The sequence below is a fragment of the Tetrao urogallus genome (assembly GCF_951394365.1).
Source record: "Tetrao urogallus genome assembly, chromosome: 1".
Classification (NCBI taxonomy): domain Eukaryota; kingdom Metazoa; phylum Chordata; class Aves; order Galliformes; family Phasianidae; genus Tetrao; species Tetrao urogallus.
The window spans coordinates 27,644,672-27,665,112 of NC_136813.1; the positions used below are offsets into that span (position 1 = coordinate 27,644,672).

General features: G+C 42.8%; 2 protein-coding genes across 2 annotated transcripts in view; one reads left to right on the forward strand and one right to left on the reverse strand.

The window, feature by feature from the left end:
- NUDT15 (nudix hydrolase 15) lies at positions 1-9,803 on the reverse strand (the record flags this gene model as incomplete). The annotated part of the gene is given in 6 exon segments (XM_079535385.1): positions 1-146; positions 215-288; positions 290-493; positions 582-759; positions 762-861; positions 9,543-9,803. Coding segments are annotated over 6 exon segments (963 nt in total).
- Positions 9,802-20,441, forward strand: part of SUCLA2 (succinate-CoA ligase ADP-forming subunit beta) — a gene marked incomplete at both ends in the record, with an annotated part of 20,710 nt that continues 10,070 nt past the window's right edge. The window contains 2 exons of the mRNA XM_079535143.1: positions 9,802-9,888; positions 11,449-11,632. Coding sequence (XP_079391269.1) covers positions 9,802-9,888; positions 11,449-11,632 — 271 coding nt within the window. The remainder of the gene's footprint in view (positions 9,889-11,448; positions 11,633-20,441) is intronic.

A 20,441-nucleotide genomic window follows, 5' to 3' on the forward strand; every position in this document is an offset into this window, starting at 1 on the left:
TCATGCCAGCTGATGGCTCCCTGTGTACCCCTTCAGGTGATCCAGGTCTTCCGTAAAAGGGTTGTAGCCTTGTTCCCTCAGGCACTGCAGGCCCCAGAAGAGTTGCTCTGCTGGGGGAAACTCATCCCATTTAACCCACTCCCAACCTGAAAAAATAAAAAATAAACATTGTGACCGTAACACCTCTCCAAATCTGTACGGATGCTTCTCGCACAGAAGCTGCCAAAGCCGTACTCGCGCTCAACGTTAAGCCGGCGGTTGCACAACGTGCAGCGCTGCAGCCCCGCCCCTCCCGCCCTCACCCTCGTTCTTGTCGGGCTCGCAGTTGCGCGGCTCCTCCCCCGGCTCGGCCTCGCCCTTCATGAGGACGGTGACGTAATGGTAGCGCGCGGCGGCGCATACGGAGTTGACGGCCGAAGCGAAGCGCACGTTGCGCAGGCGCAGCGCCGCCTCCTCCAGCGTCTCTCTGGCGGCGCACTCCGCCAGGCTCTCCCTGCGGGCGGACCGGGCGCGTCACGAGGGCTGCGGTCCCGCGGCGGGCGGCCGGCTGTCCGCGCCGCCCGGGGGGCCGGGGCTCCTACCCGAACTCCAGGTGGCCTCCGGGGAGCTGGTACGTGCCGGCTCCCATTGAGCCTTTCCTCTTGCCCAGCAGGACGCAGTTGGGGTGCGCGGGGCTGGTGACGACCACCCCCACGCCGATCCCGGGGCGCTGGGGCCGCGTCGCTTCGCCCATGGCAGCCGCGAGCTGTGCGCTACGGTGCCTCCGCTCCCGGGACGGCTGTGGGAGTGCGGCGGCTGCGCATGCGCGTAGCGGCGTCTCGTGGAGAGGCGTGGCCTCGCTTCAGCCGCTTTTCCCGCCCGCTGCCGGGGGGGGGAGCGCTCACAGGCCGAAGGACGTTGTGAGGTTCATAGCAGTATTAGCACGGCAGCCTTCACTCGTGTGGAAAGCAGCGAGTTAACCACGCGAGCAAACGAAGGCTGGCTTCAAACAGGAACGTCCCACCTAGATACGGCTCCGTGCCATGGGATACAGGGTTCCAGTTGATCTACAGATCTGCTTGGAGTGGAGTGGTTCTTACTGTGTCAGCTGGTGGTTTCAGCTAGGCAAAATCACTTAGAAATCATTCAAAAGAAAACCCACAACCACAGTTATGCATAAATCAAGGGGCGGAATGGCAATTCTTTAAGGATAAAATGGAAAAACAAATGAAAATCTGTGTTAACAAACATTTTTCCTTCATTTTTCATGTTTCTTTTAATTATAGAATGACTGGCATTGAAAAAAACTCACATGCTACAGAATCGTAGGGGTTAGAAGGGACCTCTGGAGATCCTCCAGTCCAGCTCCCTGCTAGAACAGGTGCCCTGCATCAGGTCACACAGGAAGGTGTCCACATGGGTTTGGAGCATGACTGGAGAAGGAGGTCCCACAGCTCTCTGGACAGCCTGTTCTAGTGCTTTGTAAGTTCAAAGTAAAACACCTGACTATGTCTGTATGGAACTTCCAGTGTGCCAGTTTGTGCCCACTGCCCCTTGTCCTGTTGGTAGGAACCAAGGAAAAGAGCCTGGCCCCATCCACTTGACTACCATCCGTTAGATATTTAGCATATTAAGCACTGATAAGATTCCCTCTCAGTCTTTTCCAGTCTACCAGGTCTATCAGCCTTTCTTGTAAGGAAGATGCTCCAGGTCCTTAATCATGTTTGTAGCCCTCTGCTGGACTCTTTCTGTAAGTTCCCTGTCCTTGAACGGAGAGCCCAGACATGGCCTCAGCACAGCAGAGTAGAGTGGGAGGGTGGCTTTTCTCAACCTGCTGACCACGTCCTTTTCAATGCACCCCAGGATACCGTTGGTCTTCTTGACACTGCTGGCTCATATATTCCATATAAATAATAAAATTTGTCAGTGGCCATGATTTTTCTTTTCACCAGCCCACTGATCACAAAAAGGATATGAAGTATTATTCCTTTTCAGGACTTCAAAATAGTATTTTGTCCTGTTTGAAAATGTACCTTTATACAGGTGTTTTTATTCACTTACAAAGGTCACTTGGCCAAGTTGGCTGCCTATTGATCTCTGCTTTTTGTGGGATTTGTTTTCTGATGTTGGGTTGCTCGAACTGACTCCATATGGCCTCAAATGACCCCTGGTGTTGGTATGCAGAAGTGTCAGAGTGTGTGTTGGAGGCAGAGCTGCCCTTTGAAACTAGTTGTTTTTATCTGTAATGTCAGCCCACACCCTGAATTACCAATATCAGTATGTTAAAAAAAAAAAAAATATCTCAGGCAAAATCCCAGGCATTCTGTGATCCTAATTCATTTATTTCTGTCTGTGTCTTCCAGTACAGGCATAGTAATCTTCAGATTAAACATTGGTCAGTTATGCCATTTCTGTATTGAAAAGATGATAATGATTTTAAATTTTACCAAAGACTACTCATCATCAGCAGCAATGAAAACATTCTTCTTTGTGTTAAATGTAAATCATTTTCCTGTATCTTACATCAAACAGCATTTACAAAGAAGACTGAGGACTGCCTGCTCTCATTCAACTCATACTGTTAAATGCAAAAAACACTCATGTGGTCGTTATGTTTGTTTCAATGGTAGCAAGATAACTGCCTTTCCTTACAAACATATGATTTTTGGGGGAGGCTTTGGAATATATGTGTTTGCCTTTGATTCTTTCAGTTTTCTTATGTTTGTGATCATTAGCAAAGGATGCTGTAAAAATAAAGCACTTCTTTTCTGACTGACTCTGTTTTAATTACTTTCTTTACAGTACTTATGTAGGTTGTAGATGTGCACTCAGGTTTTGCACAGATTGTTAAAGAAGTATTGGCCAGTATTTTTAAGTGTGATGGTGAACAGACATCCAATGAAGAAAAGAGATGAGAACAAATCCAGAATGAAAAAGTGCAATTTCATCTTCTATCATAGTAATAGTCAATATATGCATAGTAAAGATTTTCCCCTTCTCTCAATCAGCCATAGACAAACTGGGGAATGAAAGGCTGGAGAGCAGACCCACAGAAAGAATGACGGAATTACGCGAGTTTGAAGGGACCTCTGAACATCACTGAGTCCAGCCCTTCGCTAAAGCCTACAGTAGGTTGTACAGGAAAATGTCCAGGCAGGTTTTGAGTATCTCCAGAGAAGGAGACTCCACGACCTCTCTGGGCAGCCTATTCCAGTGCTCTGTCATCTTCACAGTGAATAAGTTTTTTTCTCATGTTTGGATACAACTTCCTGTGTTACAGTCCAACTGTGTTCCTGGGTTCCTTCCATCTCAGGGTATTCTATAATTGGTGATATTGCCATCCAGAGAGCTGCTTCCCATCTAGCAAAGCAGTGAGAGAACTCCATTGATTTGGGATCTAAAATGAGTCTTCCGGGAACCTACCTCGCTTGTGCAGTGTTAGGATAATAGGCAGTGAGTGTGTTAGAGCACTAGAGCAGGTTGCTTGCAAAGGCTGCGCAAGCTCTGAAGTTACTGATGAAAACTCAGCTGGACAGAGCCCTGGGTGATCTGCTCAAAGTTAGTATGAAGGGAGTAGAGTGGTTGTAACAGATGGCCATTCCAACCTAAATTATCATCTGATTCTATTCTGGTAGCAGCTAGGATTTCTTCTGATGAATTTATGTATTCCCTATTTGCAAAAACACAGGAAATCAGTAAAAGGTCTGCATTTTTTATTTAAATAACAATTCTACTTGCTAATGTAATGGGAAGGGGTAGCTCCTCACTCTTACCTAAGCAGTTCCTCTGATTTGAAGACTACTCGTCTTCAAATAGAAGAATAATAAGAAAATGCTAAGAATAGATGACAAACCCTGTAAGATCACAAAAATGTCTTACGTCCTTTGGGATTTGTCAGGGCTCTAAGCAACCTGATCTAGCTGTAGACATCCCTGTTCATTGCAGGGGATTTGATCTAGATGACCTTTAAAGGCCCCCCTTGAACTCAAACAATTCTGAGATTCTATGATTTGTATTTCTTGAGGAGATAACAGAGAAGTTGAAAGTGCTTAGCATTTTGCAATTCCTTGATTTCAGTTTTGGCAAGTTTTCTAAGCTATGAATATTAATCCTATCAATTTCTAGCATATCTGCTTTTCTGTATCAAGGGAGAAACTTCAGGAAACAGTTCTGTTAATTATAAGAGATGCAAAGGGGAAAATATAAATTGAATCTGTGGAAAAAAAAAAACCTTTCATACTAATTGGTCAAAAGATGAGCATCTTTTCAAGCTTCAGTAAATCCCCTTGCCAGTTGTGCACGGGGCGTTTTAGAGGCTTGCCATTATTATCTGAGTATTTCACCTCATGGTCAGGCATACCTCTGACCTCCAACCCCTCTGACTTAAATGTGCCCACTTACTTTTCCTTGTCAGTTGGAACTGAGGTAGTTCTGCCTCACAGCTGAGAAATCAAGGCGATGCCCTTGTCGTGTTCAGTATCACCAGGTGAGTTTAAGTCACTTTCAGAACTGAGTATTCAGCCAAAACCTGCTCACACAGTCAGCGAAGCTGAGACATGATCTAATAAGCTGTCACCAGCTGCCTATAAGAAGTGTCAATGACAAGAGATTATCTGGTCTCCATGATTCCATTAGAATTCCAGGACTGATATTCTTCATTTCCTTCTCCTCTTAATGTAAAACAGTAGATGCTTTAGGCAAAACGAGCAGAGAAATCAAATGCCTCATTTTTGTTGTTATTGTTGTACCTTCCATTCAGATTCAATCATTAAATTGTTTGATTAAATTGGCATAAGTGCTGCCATGCTTATAAGAGGAGTCTTGCATGAGGTTGGCAACTGTATCTTCTGGGATGCTGTGCTTTGGAGATTGTAGATAAAACAAGATTCTCCACTAGAGTCCAGTGACAGTAGAACAGATTTTGCTCTTTCTTGTCACAGAAGATCCTTCCAATACATGTCTGAGTACTTCATTGTTCTTATCATTCATTACCTGTGTGAAACATGACAGAGAAGCTGACAGGAGTATCTTCCTACTTAATAGCTTGTCATGCAAGTTGTTAAGATGCAATGTGCTTCCATTTGTTAAAAAAAAAAAAGTTGCCTTTTGTTTCCTAAATCCATTCTTTTTTTCCCTGTTTACATATGTGACAGACAGTGATGCTTGTGATAGATTTAGATTTCTAACAATACCCCTAATAAGCTTTGGTTTGTTTTCTTATACTTTGAGATTTTAATTTACTTGCCTTTATGTTACTTCTCTGCAATTGCAAATATGCTGTCAAATATGCTGACAATTAGTATTAAACGCTTGTCAAACCATTTTTCTTTTCAGTAAATCAGATATGATATTTTGTATGTCTCCATCTAGGATTTCATAAAATCTACACTGTGCACCTGAATATTAATCAAGGAAAATGACAGAAGATTCGTAGGGGAAAGAAGTTAACTTGGTCTGCCTCCCTGAGCTGATGGGAAGTGGAAGAAAATGAAAGAACAGTTGATCTGCTGAGGTTGCTGGTTAGGTCCCATGTGGCCTGGCTCTCTGTCCAGGCTTTGCCTCTAAATTTGGACACTTCCTTTTCTACAGCTGAAGAATAGGATAGTACAAGAGAACTTTTTTGTTAGAAAAATCTGTGGATAAAAAGCAGGAGAATGTTCACAGTAGTGACAGCATGCCCCTGGCCTGTCACAGGACTTAGTGATTTGATGGAGTGGCCAACAGTGAAACTGTAAAGAATATAGAGCAATGATAATAAATAAAGACTGCACCCTGAAGCAAAAATACTGGAATATTCATGAACAACTGCTCTTAATTTTCCAAATGCAGATGGGAAATTCTGTAGAAGTTAGCTTGCTTTACCTCTGCCTGTGTCACAACCTTTATTACAAATCTACGATCTGCACAATTCTCCACAATCCTCCCCTCTCTGTAAACTCCAACTCATTACATTTTCGTATCGGAATTTATGAGAGCTTTCAGGTTTTCTACATTATGTACTTCCTTATCATAGAACAGAAAATTCTTGTGTTTAATAGCATAGTTCAGGAAAGGCCTGCCTGAGCAGAATAAGTTTTGTTTCTGTAACCTTCACTGACTCTCACAAACTAACTCTTGTACTAAAAAAAAACACCTACAGAATATAATTTTCTATCTTGATGCTGGAATTATCATTCACATCTGATTCCATTAAGAGTACTCATTTTCATCGAGATATACTGTCAGCACCAAAGTGGCCACAGTCTTCACAATGATTTATGGAAAATAATGGTGTGCATATGCAAGTATTTGCTTTACTATTTTAACTGCTTGTTAGTTTTTTTCTTAGCTCTGGTGTAGACAGACAAGATTGAGTCATCAGAATGGGTGTAGGAGGTGGGACAACTCTGTTATATTTGTGGCTCTGCCATTAACTTTTTAAGTGACCTTGGGCAACTCATAGTTTGGAAAAGATGGATTGTGATCCAACTTCTGTAAATCTCCTGTGTGTATTCAAAGTCAGGGCAGATTGAGACAGAAGAATATAAATGTCTCCATGATTTCAAGCCAAAAATCTGTCAAAGACAGTAGCTGGTGGTCCAATGTGGATCTCTGAAAAATAGGCAAGAAAACATGACAGGGCTTTTGGCTCTTCTACAGCCATTTGCATCTCAGGTACTTCTCAGAGCAAAGGTGGCTTCTATGTATTTAGTAACCTTCCTCTCTATTCTGTTCTTTGAACTTGTGAAGACCCCTATTGAGCCCATGTGAACTCCTGACATTTGCACCATCTAAGGCAAGGTGCTCCACAGCTGAACTACACAGGATGTGAAGGATCACTTGTCATGCCTTTTGTGCAAGCTAATTCCTTTTGCTGCAGTGAACCTCTCACCAAGTAGCCTCCCCTGGCATCTCGTGATTCCTGTATGTGGAGAAATGGTGAAGTGGTGCTTAGTGTTCTGAAGAAAATTGCACCCATCCAGATCCGAGGCTGTACAAGTTTCTGATATGAAAACAGGTGAAAATGTTATTATCTTTGTTGGAGGGATGCAGGAGCATCCTTATGGTGACACACTGGTTTGCCTGTCCCTATGACAATTGGAAGAACAGATGGAATAACTTCATACTTCAGACTGATGCAAGTGAATAGCTTCATATTATTAAATGCTCCCAAGGTTCCTTTTAGCAGTTTGTCCAGAGTCAACCCTGACAGCTGTCCTGCTAACTAGCAACACAGTGAGAATTAACTAGCTGGAAGATGTGCTGTGTAAAGCTATGGAGACTGCACTGAAGAATTTTTCTTATTTTGCTTCAGGTCAGATTTTCCCCTGTGACTTTGGCTAGTCTGGCAGCTGAACATGTCTACCAGTCTACAATGCATCCTGGTTGTAGCCAAAATCAATATATTTTCCTGTTTCTCTAGAAGAACAAAGAAAAGGTGAATGCATCCTTTCCAAGAACTGACTCTTAATGGTTTCTACAGGGTTTGTTTTTTATTTGCACATTTCCAGGCTGCCTTGTACTGACAGTCTGAGCCAGACGGTGGCATCCATGATCAGAAGACAGAGAAATTCATGATTTTTTTACAACATATCCCAGTTATGCTAATTCTCACAGCCAACAATGATCTCAGACAATGCAACACGCAGATTATTAAAGCCCTCTATACAGATGGTTTTTGGATTGTATACAGTGGCAGTAGCTGCCGTAATCTTTCCAGTCCTTTAATATGCTCTATCATAATTTTGCAGCTCCTTACAGCTACAGTGAGGTGCTCATGCCTGGAACGTCTGAATGTAAGAGGTGGAGACCTAAGCGCTCTGTGGAGTTTGCTGCAGATAAGAGTAATGCTGTAGGCAGATAGGAGAGGACCAGAAGCAAAGTAAATGAACAGTTGTTACTCTGTCTTTCCCAATACTTGCCTAAAGAGAAGCTATGATGGTACACTTTCAGTTTCGGAAGATAAATGCAACCTGTCCAGTTACTAGATAATTCCAGTCACAAAACTGACTAGGATCACATATCCACCATTGTTTTCCTTGAGATTAGATTTAGCTTTGTGGTTCACATGCATAGAAATAACTGCATTTTTCTTCATTACTGACCTCTGCCATTAATAGAGCATACTTCTCATTCTGGTTTCCCAGAATTAATGCTTTCTTATACATTATTTTCTAATTAATGTTCTCCATTAAAGCTTTGTTTGCCTGTGACTCACAAGGTTTATTCATTGCAGAGGGTTCTGTCTTTTACATGAACTCACTAGTGACACTAGTGACCCAAGGACACCACAGTAAACACACACATGCTAATTTGCTAAAGCAGAGACTCAGCTGCATACTACATGAGGCAGAAGTTAATTTTATGTGATATAGAAAGCCTGGTACACCGGGGCTGTAAGGATGGATTTCAGAATAACTGTGTGCAAATACTGGGTCTTTGGTTCAGTAATTGGTGTCAATTAATCAACATAAATTTGATTTATTGTGTGAAGACACTGAAATAAAGAAAAAGAATTCTGAGGGTGAAAAAAATTCTTGGAGAAGACACTGAATTGGGAGAAAGTGTTGATCTGTCTGAGGGTTGGAAGGCTCTATGGAGGGATCTTGACAGGCTGGATCGATGGGCTGAGGCCAATTTTATGAGCTTCAACAAGGCAAAGGCAGAGTGGCTGTAAAGCTGTGTGGAGGAAAAGGATCTGAAGGTGTTAATTGACAGCTGGCTGATCATGAGCCTGCAGTGCGTGCAAGTGGTCAAGAAAGCAAACAGTGTCCTGGCTGGTATCAGCAATAGTGCAGTCAGGAGGAGCAAGGAAAGTGACTGTCCCTCTGCACTCAGCAATGGTGAGGCTGCACCTTCAGTACTGTGTTCAGTTTTGGGCTCCTTGCTACAAGAAAGACATTGAGGGCCTGGAGCACGTCCAGAGAAAGGCAAGGAAGCTGTGAGGGGTGTGGAGCACAGATCTTATGGGGAGTGGCTGAGGAAACTGGGATTATTCAGCCTGGAGAAGAGGAGGCTCAGGGGAGACCTCTTTGCACTCTACAGCCACCTGAAAGGAGGCTGTGGTGAGGTGGCGGTCAGCCTCTTCGCCCATGTAACAGTGATAGGATGAGAGGTAATGGCCTTAAGTTGTACCAGGGGAGGTCCCACTCCCCAGGAGCTGTGCGGGATGTGCTGCCTGGCCCTGCCTGGCTGTGAGGCTGCAGCAGAAACTGCTGCATATGAACCTGCTCATATGTAGGCTTCCCTGGTTCGTGATCATCATTTTAACACTGAATACTTTGTTCCGTAACAAACTTAATTTACAGTTTACAGGGCTGAAGCTGATGTAAAGTAGCTTCCAGTGCCTTCCTCCACGGAGCTCAGTTCTTAGCTTGGCAGAAGGACAGAATCAAAACCGCGGCACAAACTTGCGTGCTTTTCAGTTTTGTGATGTTTTTTTCACGACAGATGTTCTCCTTAAAGTACTTAGGTGCTAACTAGTTGCTGAAAGGTATTTTAGCTCTACTGAACCTTGCTCCTGCTATCCCTGTCCCCAGCTTTTTCTTGCTGCCCTCAATTATCACGCTTCTTCTGATCCCTACGAGATCCTTTAATCCTTGATGAACAACCAGGGTTGAAAACCTCTCCCCTCCGCAGTCCGCCCCGGCAGGGGGCAGCAGAGCCGCTTCTGTAGCCCTTAGTGCCCGCCCTCCCGCCGCCTCCCGGGCTGTTGTCATTGAGGGCGATGTAGCCGCGCCAGCGCTTCCGGCTCCTCCCCATTCCTTCTGCCCCACCCGCGCCTCGTCTCGATGGTAGCGCATGCGCGCCGCCAGGGGCACCTGAGGGCGAAGGGGCTCCGCCATGGCGGCCTCCATCATCTGCAGCCGGGTGTCGGCCGCTCTGAGGGGTAGCGGTTTCCGCGCCGCTCTGGGCACTGCCACGGCGAAGGTAGCGGCCGTGAGGCAGCGGGGCGGGGCTGGGCCGGGCCGGGCCGGGCCGGGGTTAGGGTTGGGATTGGAGGTGGAATTGGGATTGGAGGTGGAATTGGGATTGGAGGTGGAATTGGGGTTGGAGCTGGGGTTGGGGCTGGGGCCGCTCCCCGGGAGCTGTGCGGGACGCGCCGCCCGGCCCTGTCCGGTTGTGGGGCCGCAACAGACCCGCGCAAACAAAGGAGGTAGCGGGCCTGGTGCGAGCCAGCGCTGTGCCACCTTCTTCTCCTTCCCCATACGGAGAAAGGTCGCTCGAGTTCCCCTCTCGCGTTACACGATGTCCCTGAGCGCCAAGGGACGCGGCTCTTGCCAGCAGCACCTCGTCCTTGGGGCTGTGCCAGCGAGAGGGCCGCTGTGTGCAGGGGATCCCTCGGAGGTTAAACCTCTGCCTTGAAATGCCGTCTTAAGTTGTCTGCGTGCTTTGTTTGTTTGCTTTAAATAAAGTTGTTGAACGTATGTGAAGTCTCCTCTGTGAGAAACTTCCCGGTGCAGATTTCCGTGTATGGTACTTGTGCCAACGCTACTTACCAAACGATTAAACAGCGAGGCCTTTTTTGTTTGAAGCCAGGTTAGTTTTCTAGTCTTTTTGCTTTGAGCTTTCAGCTGTAATTTATATGCGTGGGTTAGCTGAGTTTGGTAGATCTGCTGTTTTGTATGCGTGTAAAGTTGAGGTTTTCTTTTTGAAGTCTATAAGTAGATGTTCTTTTTTTTTTAAAAAAAAAAAGATAGTTCATGTGATGCCACTCCTGATGTTTTATGATCAAAATTGTCTTTTCCTAGGACTGCTTTATTGAAAATATCACAAATTCTCCGTGTCTTCTGCATCAGTTTTGCAGATGAAATTGTCTTGCTCTGTGCTGGAATTTCCTGGGCTCAGTGCTAAGCACATTTTCTTTTACCTAGCCTCTGAAATGTCAAAGTTACCTTTTTACAACCCTCCAACTCAGCATCAGTGTTTGGAACTGCTCATATGTAGGCCTCCCTGGTTCATGTTCATCATTTTAACACTGAATACTTTGTTCTGTAGCAAACTTAATTTACAGTTTATAGGGCTGAAGCTGACATAAAGTAGCTTCCAGTGCCTTCCTTCACGGAGCTCAGTTCTTAGCTTGGCGGAAGGACAGAACCAAAACCATGGCACAAACTTGCATGCTTTTCAGTTTTGTGATGTTTCCATGTTTTTTTCACGACAGATGTGCTCCTTAAAGTACTTAGGTGCTAACTAGTTGCTGAAAGGTATTTTAGCTCTACTGAACCTTGCTCCTGCTATCATCGTCTCCGGCTTTTTCTTGCTGTCCTCAATGACCACCTCCAAACCAATACCACAAGTGGCTAGTATGATAGATAATGTACATGAAACATAAAAGAAGGCATTCAGATGATTGCATTGATATACTTAACTTGTTTAATATATAGGCTCTTTTTTTTTTTTTTTTTTTTTTTTTTTTAAGCTAAACAGCAGCTTTTCATAATACAGTCATGTTCTTTGTTTTTTTCCTCTTTCTTTTCTCCCTTTCAGGTGCTTGGTGGAAGTCCAGGAATACTTAGTAATCATGGGTTTCAGGTGCAACAGCAGCAGCAGAGGAACCTGTCACTACATGAATACTTGAGCATGGAACTGTTGCAGGAGGCTGGCATTTCTGTTCCACATGGACTGGTTGCCAAGACGCCAGATGAAGCTTACAAAATAGCAAAAGAAATAGGTATAATATTAAAGAGAACATATAGTGTGTGGGCGCAGGATTGATACAGGTTGTAAATACTTTGCCTGTCTTTTCTATTAAGACATTCTTTGGAGTTCTGAATGCACCTTCTCTTTATGAGAGCCTTTCCTGTGGAGCATCTTTCTTGCAGACCTGAGTATTTACTTTGGAGCTGACTTTTTCCTAAGAATATTTCATATTATGTCTAAGAACGCTCAGTACATGAGCAAATGGTGAAGTCAGTTAAGTGAGAGTGTTAAAGACTCTCTGGGTTATACACGTGGAGACTGGTTTACGAAGTTAAACCTTGAAACTGCAGTGGGAAGAATCTAACCTTACTTCCAGTGAAGGCTGTGAACTTGTATTTCTGTCACTATCATTCCCATATCCCAAATGCTAAAGGTGTTTTTCCTGTAACTCGTGAGTTGTGCTTAGAAGGAACGTATTTTGAGAGGATGTGGCAGGTTTAAGTTGCATTGGCTTCAGGTTCATAGAGTGCCTAGGCTTCTTCGAAATGAATGACTCTGCTTTGTGCAAATCATGGATTTCTTCTCATTCTCTAGCCAGGGTAGAGTAGATCTTCTGTGAAGAGCTTCAGTGATGGACAGATGGACCATCAGTGATGGTAGGACTTCTGCAGCTCAAAATCTGCTATAGAGCAGAAGATGCAAAGGAGGCTTTCTTTTCTGCTGCAGAGGAAGGGTGAAACCCTGTGCCTTTGAAAACAGACTGTTCTGTTAGAATGCAGCCACTTGGTACAGGACAGGAGGAATTTGACAGCCTGTAGTTAATGCTGGATTCGTGTCTTGTTGGTAAAAAGGCATCCAATCTCCTCTACCTGATGCTAGAGTGATTAGTTGAGCTTTAATTTAGGGTGTGATTTTACCCGTTGATTTGCCATTTCACCTACTATATATCTTACTAAAAAAACTTTTGGGGTTTAATGTGGATATAATATAGAAGCCTGTTATAATTTGCATTATCAATACTATTTTCTTTTTCAGTTTAGAGCTTCCTTCCCCAAATGTGTTAAATTTGTCACACAACTTTAACAGAAGACATTGCTTTTTTATCATATTCCATTTCTAAATGAAAATGCCTTTGTCTTTTCATCTCCAAATGGATAAATTCGTAATCATTCCTGAGGTTGTATGTTTTGTTAGATTCATTTCTGCTTCATGTCTTGCCTTTATGTGATCTGAAAGTGTTATTTTTTTTCTAGAGCAAATCGTAATGTAGAAAAGAATTGGGCAGCTTCAGATTTGATGTTTCAGAAATGCAGGTGTATTTTGCTTATCTTCTTTGTCTTGATCCCATTCTAGCTTCACCATCATAAAGGAAATATGTTAAAATGCTTCCTTTCCAACTATTCTTTGAATGGTTTAAAATTCAGTCCCATACCTTCAGTGCAGAGTGAGCTTGTAGCACAGTGTAAACTTCAGTAAGCAGAGGGCTATGCCTGGTCTAGTCTGGTCTAGTATTAAGTGTGGAGGTTGGTGGCCCTGCTTGTGGCAGGGGGTTGGAGATTCATGATCCTTGAGGTCTCTCCCAACCCTGGCCATTCTGTGGTTCTGTGATATGCCCTATCACGTTGATATCTGCACAGATCCCCTGCTGGTGACAAATAAGACATCCCTTGTGCTTTTTGGTGAACAGCAGGGGGACTCGTACCTCAGAGATCCGTTGTTTTGTTCCTTGTTTAGGGAGGAGACGTGTAGCAGAGCAGGTATGGCTGTGGTTGCTTGCTCATAGTTCTGTCTCATCTATGGAGGCCCGCAGGTATGCCTGTTATCTGGCAGATGTGATCCTATGCAGTTTCTTAGGGCGGAGGAAAATGAAGTTGTGAAGTGTATGAGTTGGCATCGTATAGAATACAAGAGGTAAAGAATTCAGAGCTGCTTATTGCCATTCATGTACTTCCTTTAAGTTGGTGTGTGTTTGGCACTGTGGCTTTGTTTGATGTTAGAGATGAGGAAAGGAAGACTTCCTAATAGGGGGAAGCTGAAGGAGCTTGGGTTTTTTGGGCTTTCCTCAAGCGTTGCCCAGAACTTGTTCTGCACGTGGCAGGCTGATCTTGGCTGCAATATTTTGGCTTTCTGTTTTATTCTAACCATTTCCCTTTTGTTTTCATTTAGTATTCACTTAAAACCACCCTAGAATTTGGAGAAGAATGGAAAAAAAACCCTCACTTTTTTATCCTCCCGCTCGTTATTTGTTTTTACTGTGTAAAAGTTGTTGCTGGTAGATAGGAGATTATCTTTTGCTTCCCTTTGTGTGTTAAACCTTTTTCCAAATGTTTGTCTAACCCGTGACAAAGATAGTTGGTAATGCTGCTTGCTCTGTCTTCCTGCTGCTAACCCACGTGCTCCTGATAACCTTTAGTCAGAAACCTGCTCTCTGTGAACTTCACTTTAGCACTGGATTTCTTTCCTTTTGCAGATAGGTCACTCCAGTTACAAACGGGTAACTTTTTATCCTAAAGCACAACAAATACACTTTATCATTAACAGAAATTACCATAATTTAGCTGTATCTAAAGCTAAGTCAGTGTAAGCCAGAACAAAGCCAAAGCTTAGCTATACCAAGGATTATCATCACTGCTAGATAATTAGTGTAGCACAGCTGCAGCAAAACTGAGGCATATGAATATTGCAGTTCATTTTAGGACTAAGTTACAAGAGTGCACTTCTTCCCTGTAACACTCTTTCTAATATTCTTAAAGGTAACTGAGATGAAATTAGATGCTGTGAACAAAGTTAGAGCGATGATGGCAGATCACTCATGGCTTTTTTTGAGGAAAAAAACTCAAAATTTTCTTTACTGTTTTGCAAAACTTGATTTCTTCTGCTGTGTTGTTTCTTAAAGTGCTTTTTTCAACTCAGATTTCCTTTCTAGCTGGATTCTGCAGTTCTGTTGTTTTGTTTCTGTTTTGTTTGGAGTGTATAAACAGGAGGGGTGCAACTGTTTATGAGGGTGGATAGTGATAGGATGAGGGGGAATGGTTTTAAACTGAGACAGGGGAGGTTCAGGTTAGATATTAGGAGGAAGTTTTTCACACAGAGGGTGGTGACGCACTGGAACAGGTTGCCCAAGGAGGCTGTGGATGCCCCATCCCTGGAGGCATTCAAGGCCAGGCTGGATGTGGCTCTGGGCAGCCTGGTCTGGTGGTTGGTGACCCTGCACATAGCAGGGGGTTGAAACTGGATGAGCATTGTGGTCCTTTTCAACCCAGGCCATTCTATGATTCTGTGATTGTTTAGAAAGCTTTTTGTTGTGAAGGTTGGACATTATTAAAACATTGGTTTGCACATAACTTTTTCTTATCGTACTTTTTTGGCTGTGGAGGGTCATTGACATTTATTGTTTACCAAACAGCTTTTCCTTCAGCAGAGCCCTCCATCTCATTTCAAGTGATTTGTTATCACGTACTGAAGCGGGTCATGGAATGACATATTTCTTCAAAGCAATTACTGAGTGATTCAGTCACTGGGAACAGGTTTGGACCTCCTGTAAATGTCACTGTTTGCATAATTTTCCGCTTCTATTTCACTGTCTCCATAAACATCTAATTTGTGCTGCTGAAGGAATGTGTTCTACTCAGAGCTGAGAATACTGATACCCAGTATCTGATAAAGACTTCAAAGGCATTTTTTTTTTAATATTGGTGTTTTTAGTTATTTGTGAGTTTTGCAGTATGACTATTTCTATGCTGTGTGAACACAAGAGGAGGTTTAGATTAGACATAAAGAAGAACTTTTTCTCTCAGAGTGGTCAGGCACTGGAATGGCTGCCCAGGGAGGTGGTGGAGGCGCCATCCCTGGCAGTGTTCAAGAGGTGTCTGGATGAGGAGCTGTGAGATTTGGTTTAGTGCTTGTGGTAGCAGAGGTGATGGGAGGGTGGTTGGACTAGATGATCTTGTAGGTCCTTTCCAACCTTGTGATTCTGTGATATTGCTTACATTTTGAAAACGTGAGTGTTGTTAAGATACTGGAGTATGTCTTGATGACTGCTTATGAGCTTAGTTTAATCTCAGCCAATGTGTGATTGCATCTAACGCTGTGACCAGGGCCACTTTAGGAGTTGATATGTATTTGTGTCAATAACACTACTAACAGGCCTAGAGGCTATTCTTTGAAGAGCAGATGCTTGTTTCTTTGGTGTGGTAGCAGATAGCTCAGTGGAATGTGTTGTTTGAAGCATACAGCACTGATGTTAGTTAAAGCAGCACCTATGAAATTGTTGTGGTAAGTGAAATGTTGATGCTTCCTGGCACCTTCCTCTGTTAACAGTTTTTGTGTGTGAGAGGGAGTGACATATTCTATGCCCATGGAGAAGCTTACTTTTCTTTCATGGAAAGTGTACGTTTCCTTTTGTGAGGATTTGAGACAGATCTTGAAGCAGCTTTGGTGTTGCTTCTGGTGGTGTAGGATTTTAATGACAGAAATTCAAATCTTAGTTAAATAAAGTAAGCTGTACAGAACAGGAGGTGTTGAGAAATGAAGTGCATAACATTCCTCTTCCCTACTGCTGAGTTACTGGAAGGAAATTGAAACAGGGAATCTTCCCTCTTGCTACTATTGTTAACTGTTAGCTGCGAATCCTTACCAGTGTAGTTTATAAGCAGAGATCTTTGATATGTTTTCAGCAGAATGATGGAAGAGATTGGCATATCTGCGTTCCTAATGGCAGCTCCCTGATGAGTACATGCTTTTTTCCAGAGCTTTAAGTTTTTTTCAGTATTTTTATTTTTACAGAATCAATAGAATGGCCTGGGTTGAAAAGGACCACAATGATCATCTAGTTTCAACCACTCTGCTATGTGCAGGGTCACCAACCACCAGACCAAGCTGCCCAGAGCCACATCCAGCCTGGCCTTGATTTTGCTGTCAGTTGCTTAAACCTGCAGCTTGTATCTGTTTTTTAAAAAGTAACACGTAAACGTGGATAGGTTTATAAAGAAAAGCTTTGATTTGTAAGTATGTGTTTTGTACAAAAATCCTCCAAGTCTTCAAATCCAGCTGCCATGGAGGTCAGGTTCAGATGGATTGCTAAGCAGTTTTTTCAATGAGGATCCTACTTGCCTGGCCAGAGTCTTTCAAGAACCAGCAGTCCAGATACCAAATGTTTTCTTGACTTTTTTTTTTTTTTTGGCAAGCACTACTTCTTGACATCCAAGGCTTGCATTTTGCTTCAGCCTCTGCTTTCTCTTATAGCGTTTCACCTCTTTGAAATTCCCATATCAAAGCATGTTGCTGATAATAATTCAGTCATTCAAATGACTTGTCTAACCTGCCTGTTCAGATTGTGACTGCTGTATTTTAATCGCTTAGATTCAGCTACTGCCAAAACCTTGCAAGTTGATGAAAAACTTGAGGCAGGTGAATAATGTCAGGATGTGTTTTGTGTAGAAAGTCCTGTTGTGTAAGAGGTGTGAAACATGTTGTTCACTCTCCTGCTTGGCATGAAGATTGCTGGCACATAATTATTTTGATAATTAGACTTCTGCTTGCAGAGATTCTTCTAATCTGAATGTTTCTAAGGCTGAGAAAATGTGATTTTGAAATTCTATCCTGAGTAGCTGTGCTTGTTAGCAAAGTACAGTGTGCTTTGAAGAGGCTCTCTGTGTTTGTTAAGGTTGGCACTGTTACTCTGTGAAAAATACATTATTTATTACAAGTCTGTATTTTCCTTACTTCCAGTAAATACAACAATATTATTCTACACTTCGAATTTTCATGTCTGTGCAAGAAGATTGATTTGCGTTATAACTGGGAGAGATTTGTCCTAGAGCCAAATGCTTTTAAATAAAGTGTAACTGTGGCAAAGGGCCCGAGGAAATGGCCACAAGTTGTGCCAGAGGAGGTTTAGATTAGACATAAGGAAGAACTTTTTCTCTCAGAGTGGTCAGGCACTGGAATGGCTGCCCAGGGAGGTGGTGGAGTCGCCGTCCCTGGCAGTGTTCAAGAGGTGTCTGGATGAGGAGCTGTGAGATTTGGTTTAGTGCTTGTGGTAGCAGAGGTGATGGGAGGATGGTTGGACCAGATGATCTTGCAGGTCCTTTCCAACCTTGTGCTTCTGTGATTCTATTCTATGAAAGATTTGAGTCTTTGTCTGCCGCAGTTTGCAGCTGAATGGCAGTTAAGACCTTGATTGCCACTTGTTATTAACCTATTATTGCCTCTTATTTCCACTTTTGTTAGAACAGGTCAGGCTTGCGTGGTTATCATGAAGACGTTCACAATAGGTGGAAAGCAGCACTGCCACTGTAGTGAATATTAGGCCTAAAGAAGTGACAACAAAAGTGATTTGACGTAATTCAGAATGGAAACATGTGAAACAGAATACTTTAATTAAGGTTGTCTGCCCTAATCATCAAACTTCCTAATTGCACAGAACATTTGAGAGGTGACAGAGCACCAAGCCTTATCTCCCCTTAATAAACTTAGGATAAAATTGTGTTGCCCCTTGATCATCAGTGCGTGAGTATGGTGAGAAAAGGACTTTTCTCCCAGTCTGAAAGTTTAGATTGTGGAATCAGAAACGATTCCTTTGGGTTGATAAGTGTCAGTATTGCTTGAAATAAAGAACAGGGCATTTCCTGATTGCACCACTGTTTTTTGCTATCTAGTTAATAAACCACTGTTGAATATGAAACCTGTGTTAGTACTGTGTTGATTTTGTCACCCTGAATAGATGCTAACTGAGTGTTACACTGATTTCAGGTCCTTGTTCTTAGTGGTTCCTACCATTTCTGAGTGATTGCTGAGTTCTGTGCGTTTCAACCTTAGCTTGCTTGCCTCTTTAACTGCTTCCCTGAGACTTTAGCTGCACTCAGCTGCCTAAAGATGGTATATGGATACCTGCTCCAAGGCAGAGCTGCTGTTTGTCACTGAAACAAAAGCCTAGCAGTATTTCAGAGCAACGTAAGGAAAACACAGGACAGCAAAACTGTTCATATTAGTAGAAAATGGTGTTAGCTCCTGTTTTCCAAATGTTTTGTTGAGTTACTGGGAGAGAACTGCAGTTCTCTGTTGTGTGGCGTATGAGGTAGTGCTGCAGCTGTAACACTGCAGATGATATGTGTGACACAACATCTCCCTTCTCTGGAGTTTAAGGACAACTTTAAATGGGTGCTGTAGGAAAGAACTGTTCATAGAGTCAAGTTATAGCTTTCTCAGGACATGGTTATCTTTACTTTTGCTTCAGGTACATCTATGAAACTTAATTGCTTGAAAACATAGCTGGTCAAATAACTCTTGAAGTTTTGTGTGCAATCAAGCAGCTAGTTTATTTGCAGTGGTGTAGGGAAAAAAATGTAAATAATTAATAGCCTGTTTGTGGAATGCTACAAATTGTTGCATTCTGTTCATAAGGGACAGTTCAATGATAGTTTTGTTTAAGGTTGTTTCTCGCAGGCTTTTTTCAGATGCCTTTATGCATTGCCAAAGTGTAACCACTAATACTACCCAAACTCTTAAGAAATACCCCGTGGGAACAGGCCTGTGGTATGGATAGCCAAAATCTGAAAGTCCCAAAAGAACATGCTGTTTTGGTAGACTGTGAACCTGGCTGTTTTCTTCAGTCTGTACCCTTTGTTTCCCCCCTGCATCCATAGTAGTCTTCCCTAAAATGTTAAAGGGAGCATCTCTGCCTGGCTTCTTTTGTATCTCCTATTCTGCTTTCATGTTCATTGGCGTGCTTCTGTATCTTCTGTGTAAAGGAAAAATCACCTGCACTCTTCTTGTAAAGCAACTTGCCTTGGTGGGTGGCATTTGTTTTCAGCTCACAAAGACTGTGAAACAGAAAGCACTGATGCTACAGATACGTGGTAATTTTCATGACTTTCCAGGAAACTTCTCTGTGGAAGTAGCTTTTACCTTCTGGACTTGGTGTAAGAGGTGAAAAACAGCGTTTAGGAGGATCTTCTTTTCTCAGCTTCTTCGTGGACTGTAGTCTTTAAGTCTCTGTCTTGATTATTGAGCATGTTTGATCTCAATCTTTGTCAATTACAAAACTTCAGTAGGAACCTCAGAACAGTCAATTAAATAGCGCTGTGAAATCTTGAATATTTGAGTCACTTGAAATACTTGAAAAGTATCCCCTAGGAGCAGGGAACTCAACGTCTTTGAATCACTACACAGTTTTATATTGACACTCAAATATCACACTTCTGCACGTTTGTGTAAGCACTAGGTAAATGATGTTCAAATGGCTGGAACTTTATTATTAAGTTGGCATGTTGGGGCATGTGGCTCTCATATATCCATGAAGCTACTACTTAAGATTTTACCATGCATGATGCTTACTGTTTCTTAAAGCAAGCTAGCTTTGTGCTTGAAGTATTTCCATTAAAAAAAAATGGTCTCATGAATAAAAAAGGCCAAGATCTTATTTTATGTGGCCTCTGTAATAATGCCCATTAACCTGTTTGATTGCTAGTACTCAGTAGCCATGAAAATGGTTATCTTCAGGACCAGAATTAAATCTTAGATTTAAATAGAGCATAGTAAATAAGCATATGTTTGCATGTTTGTGTTGTTCAAGCCTCTCATGCCAAAAAGCTCCATATCAGCTGTACATTCAGAGGTCTGTTGCTCGGTACACAGTCAAGACTGTTATTTTTCTTATGCTTTTACTTGGCTTCTTTTTCACATCCAAGTGGACAATGCATTTGTTCTTTGCCCACTAAGAGCAGAGTGGCTCAGCCAGCTGTGGCATGAAAGGAGATGGGATGTGCCACATACATTGCATCCTGCAATCCAGCTGTTTTCAGCACTTATTCAGTGGAATTGAAGTTGAGTACTATCTC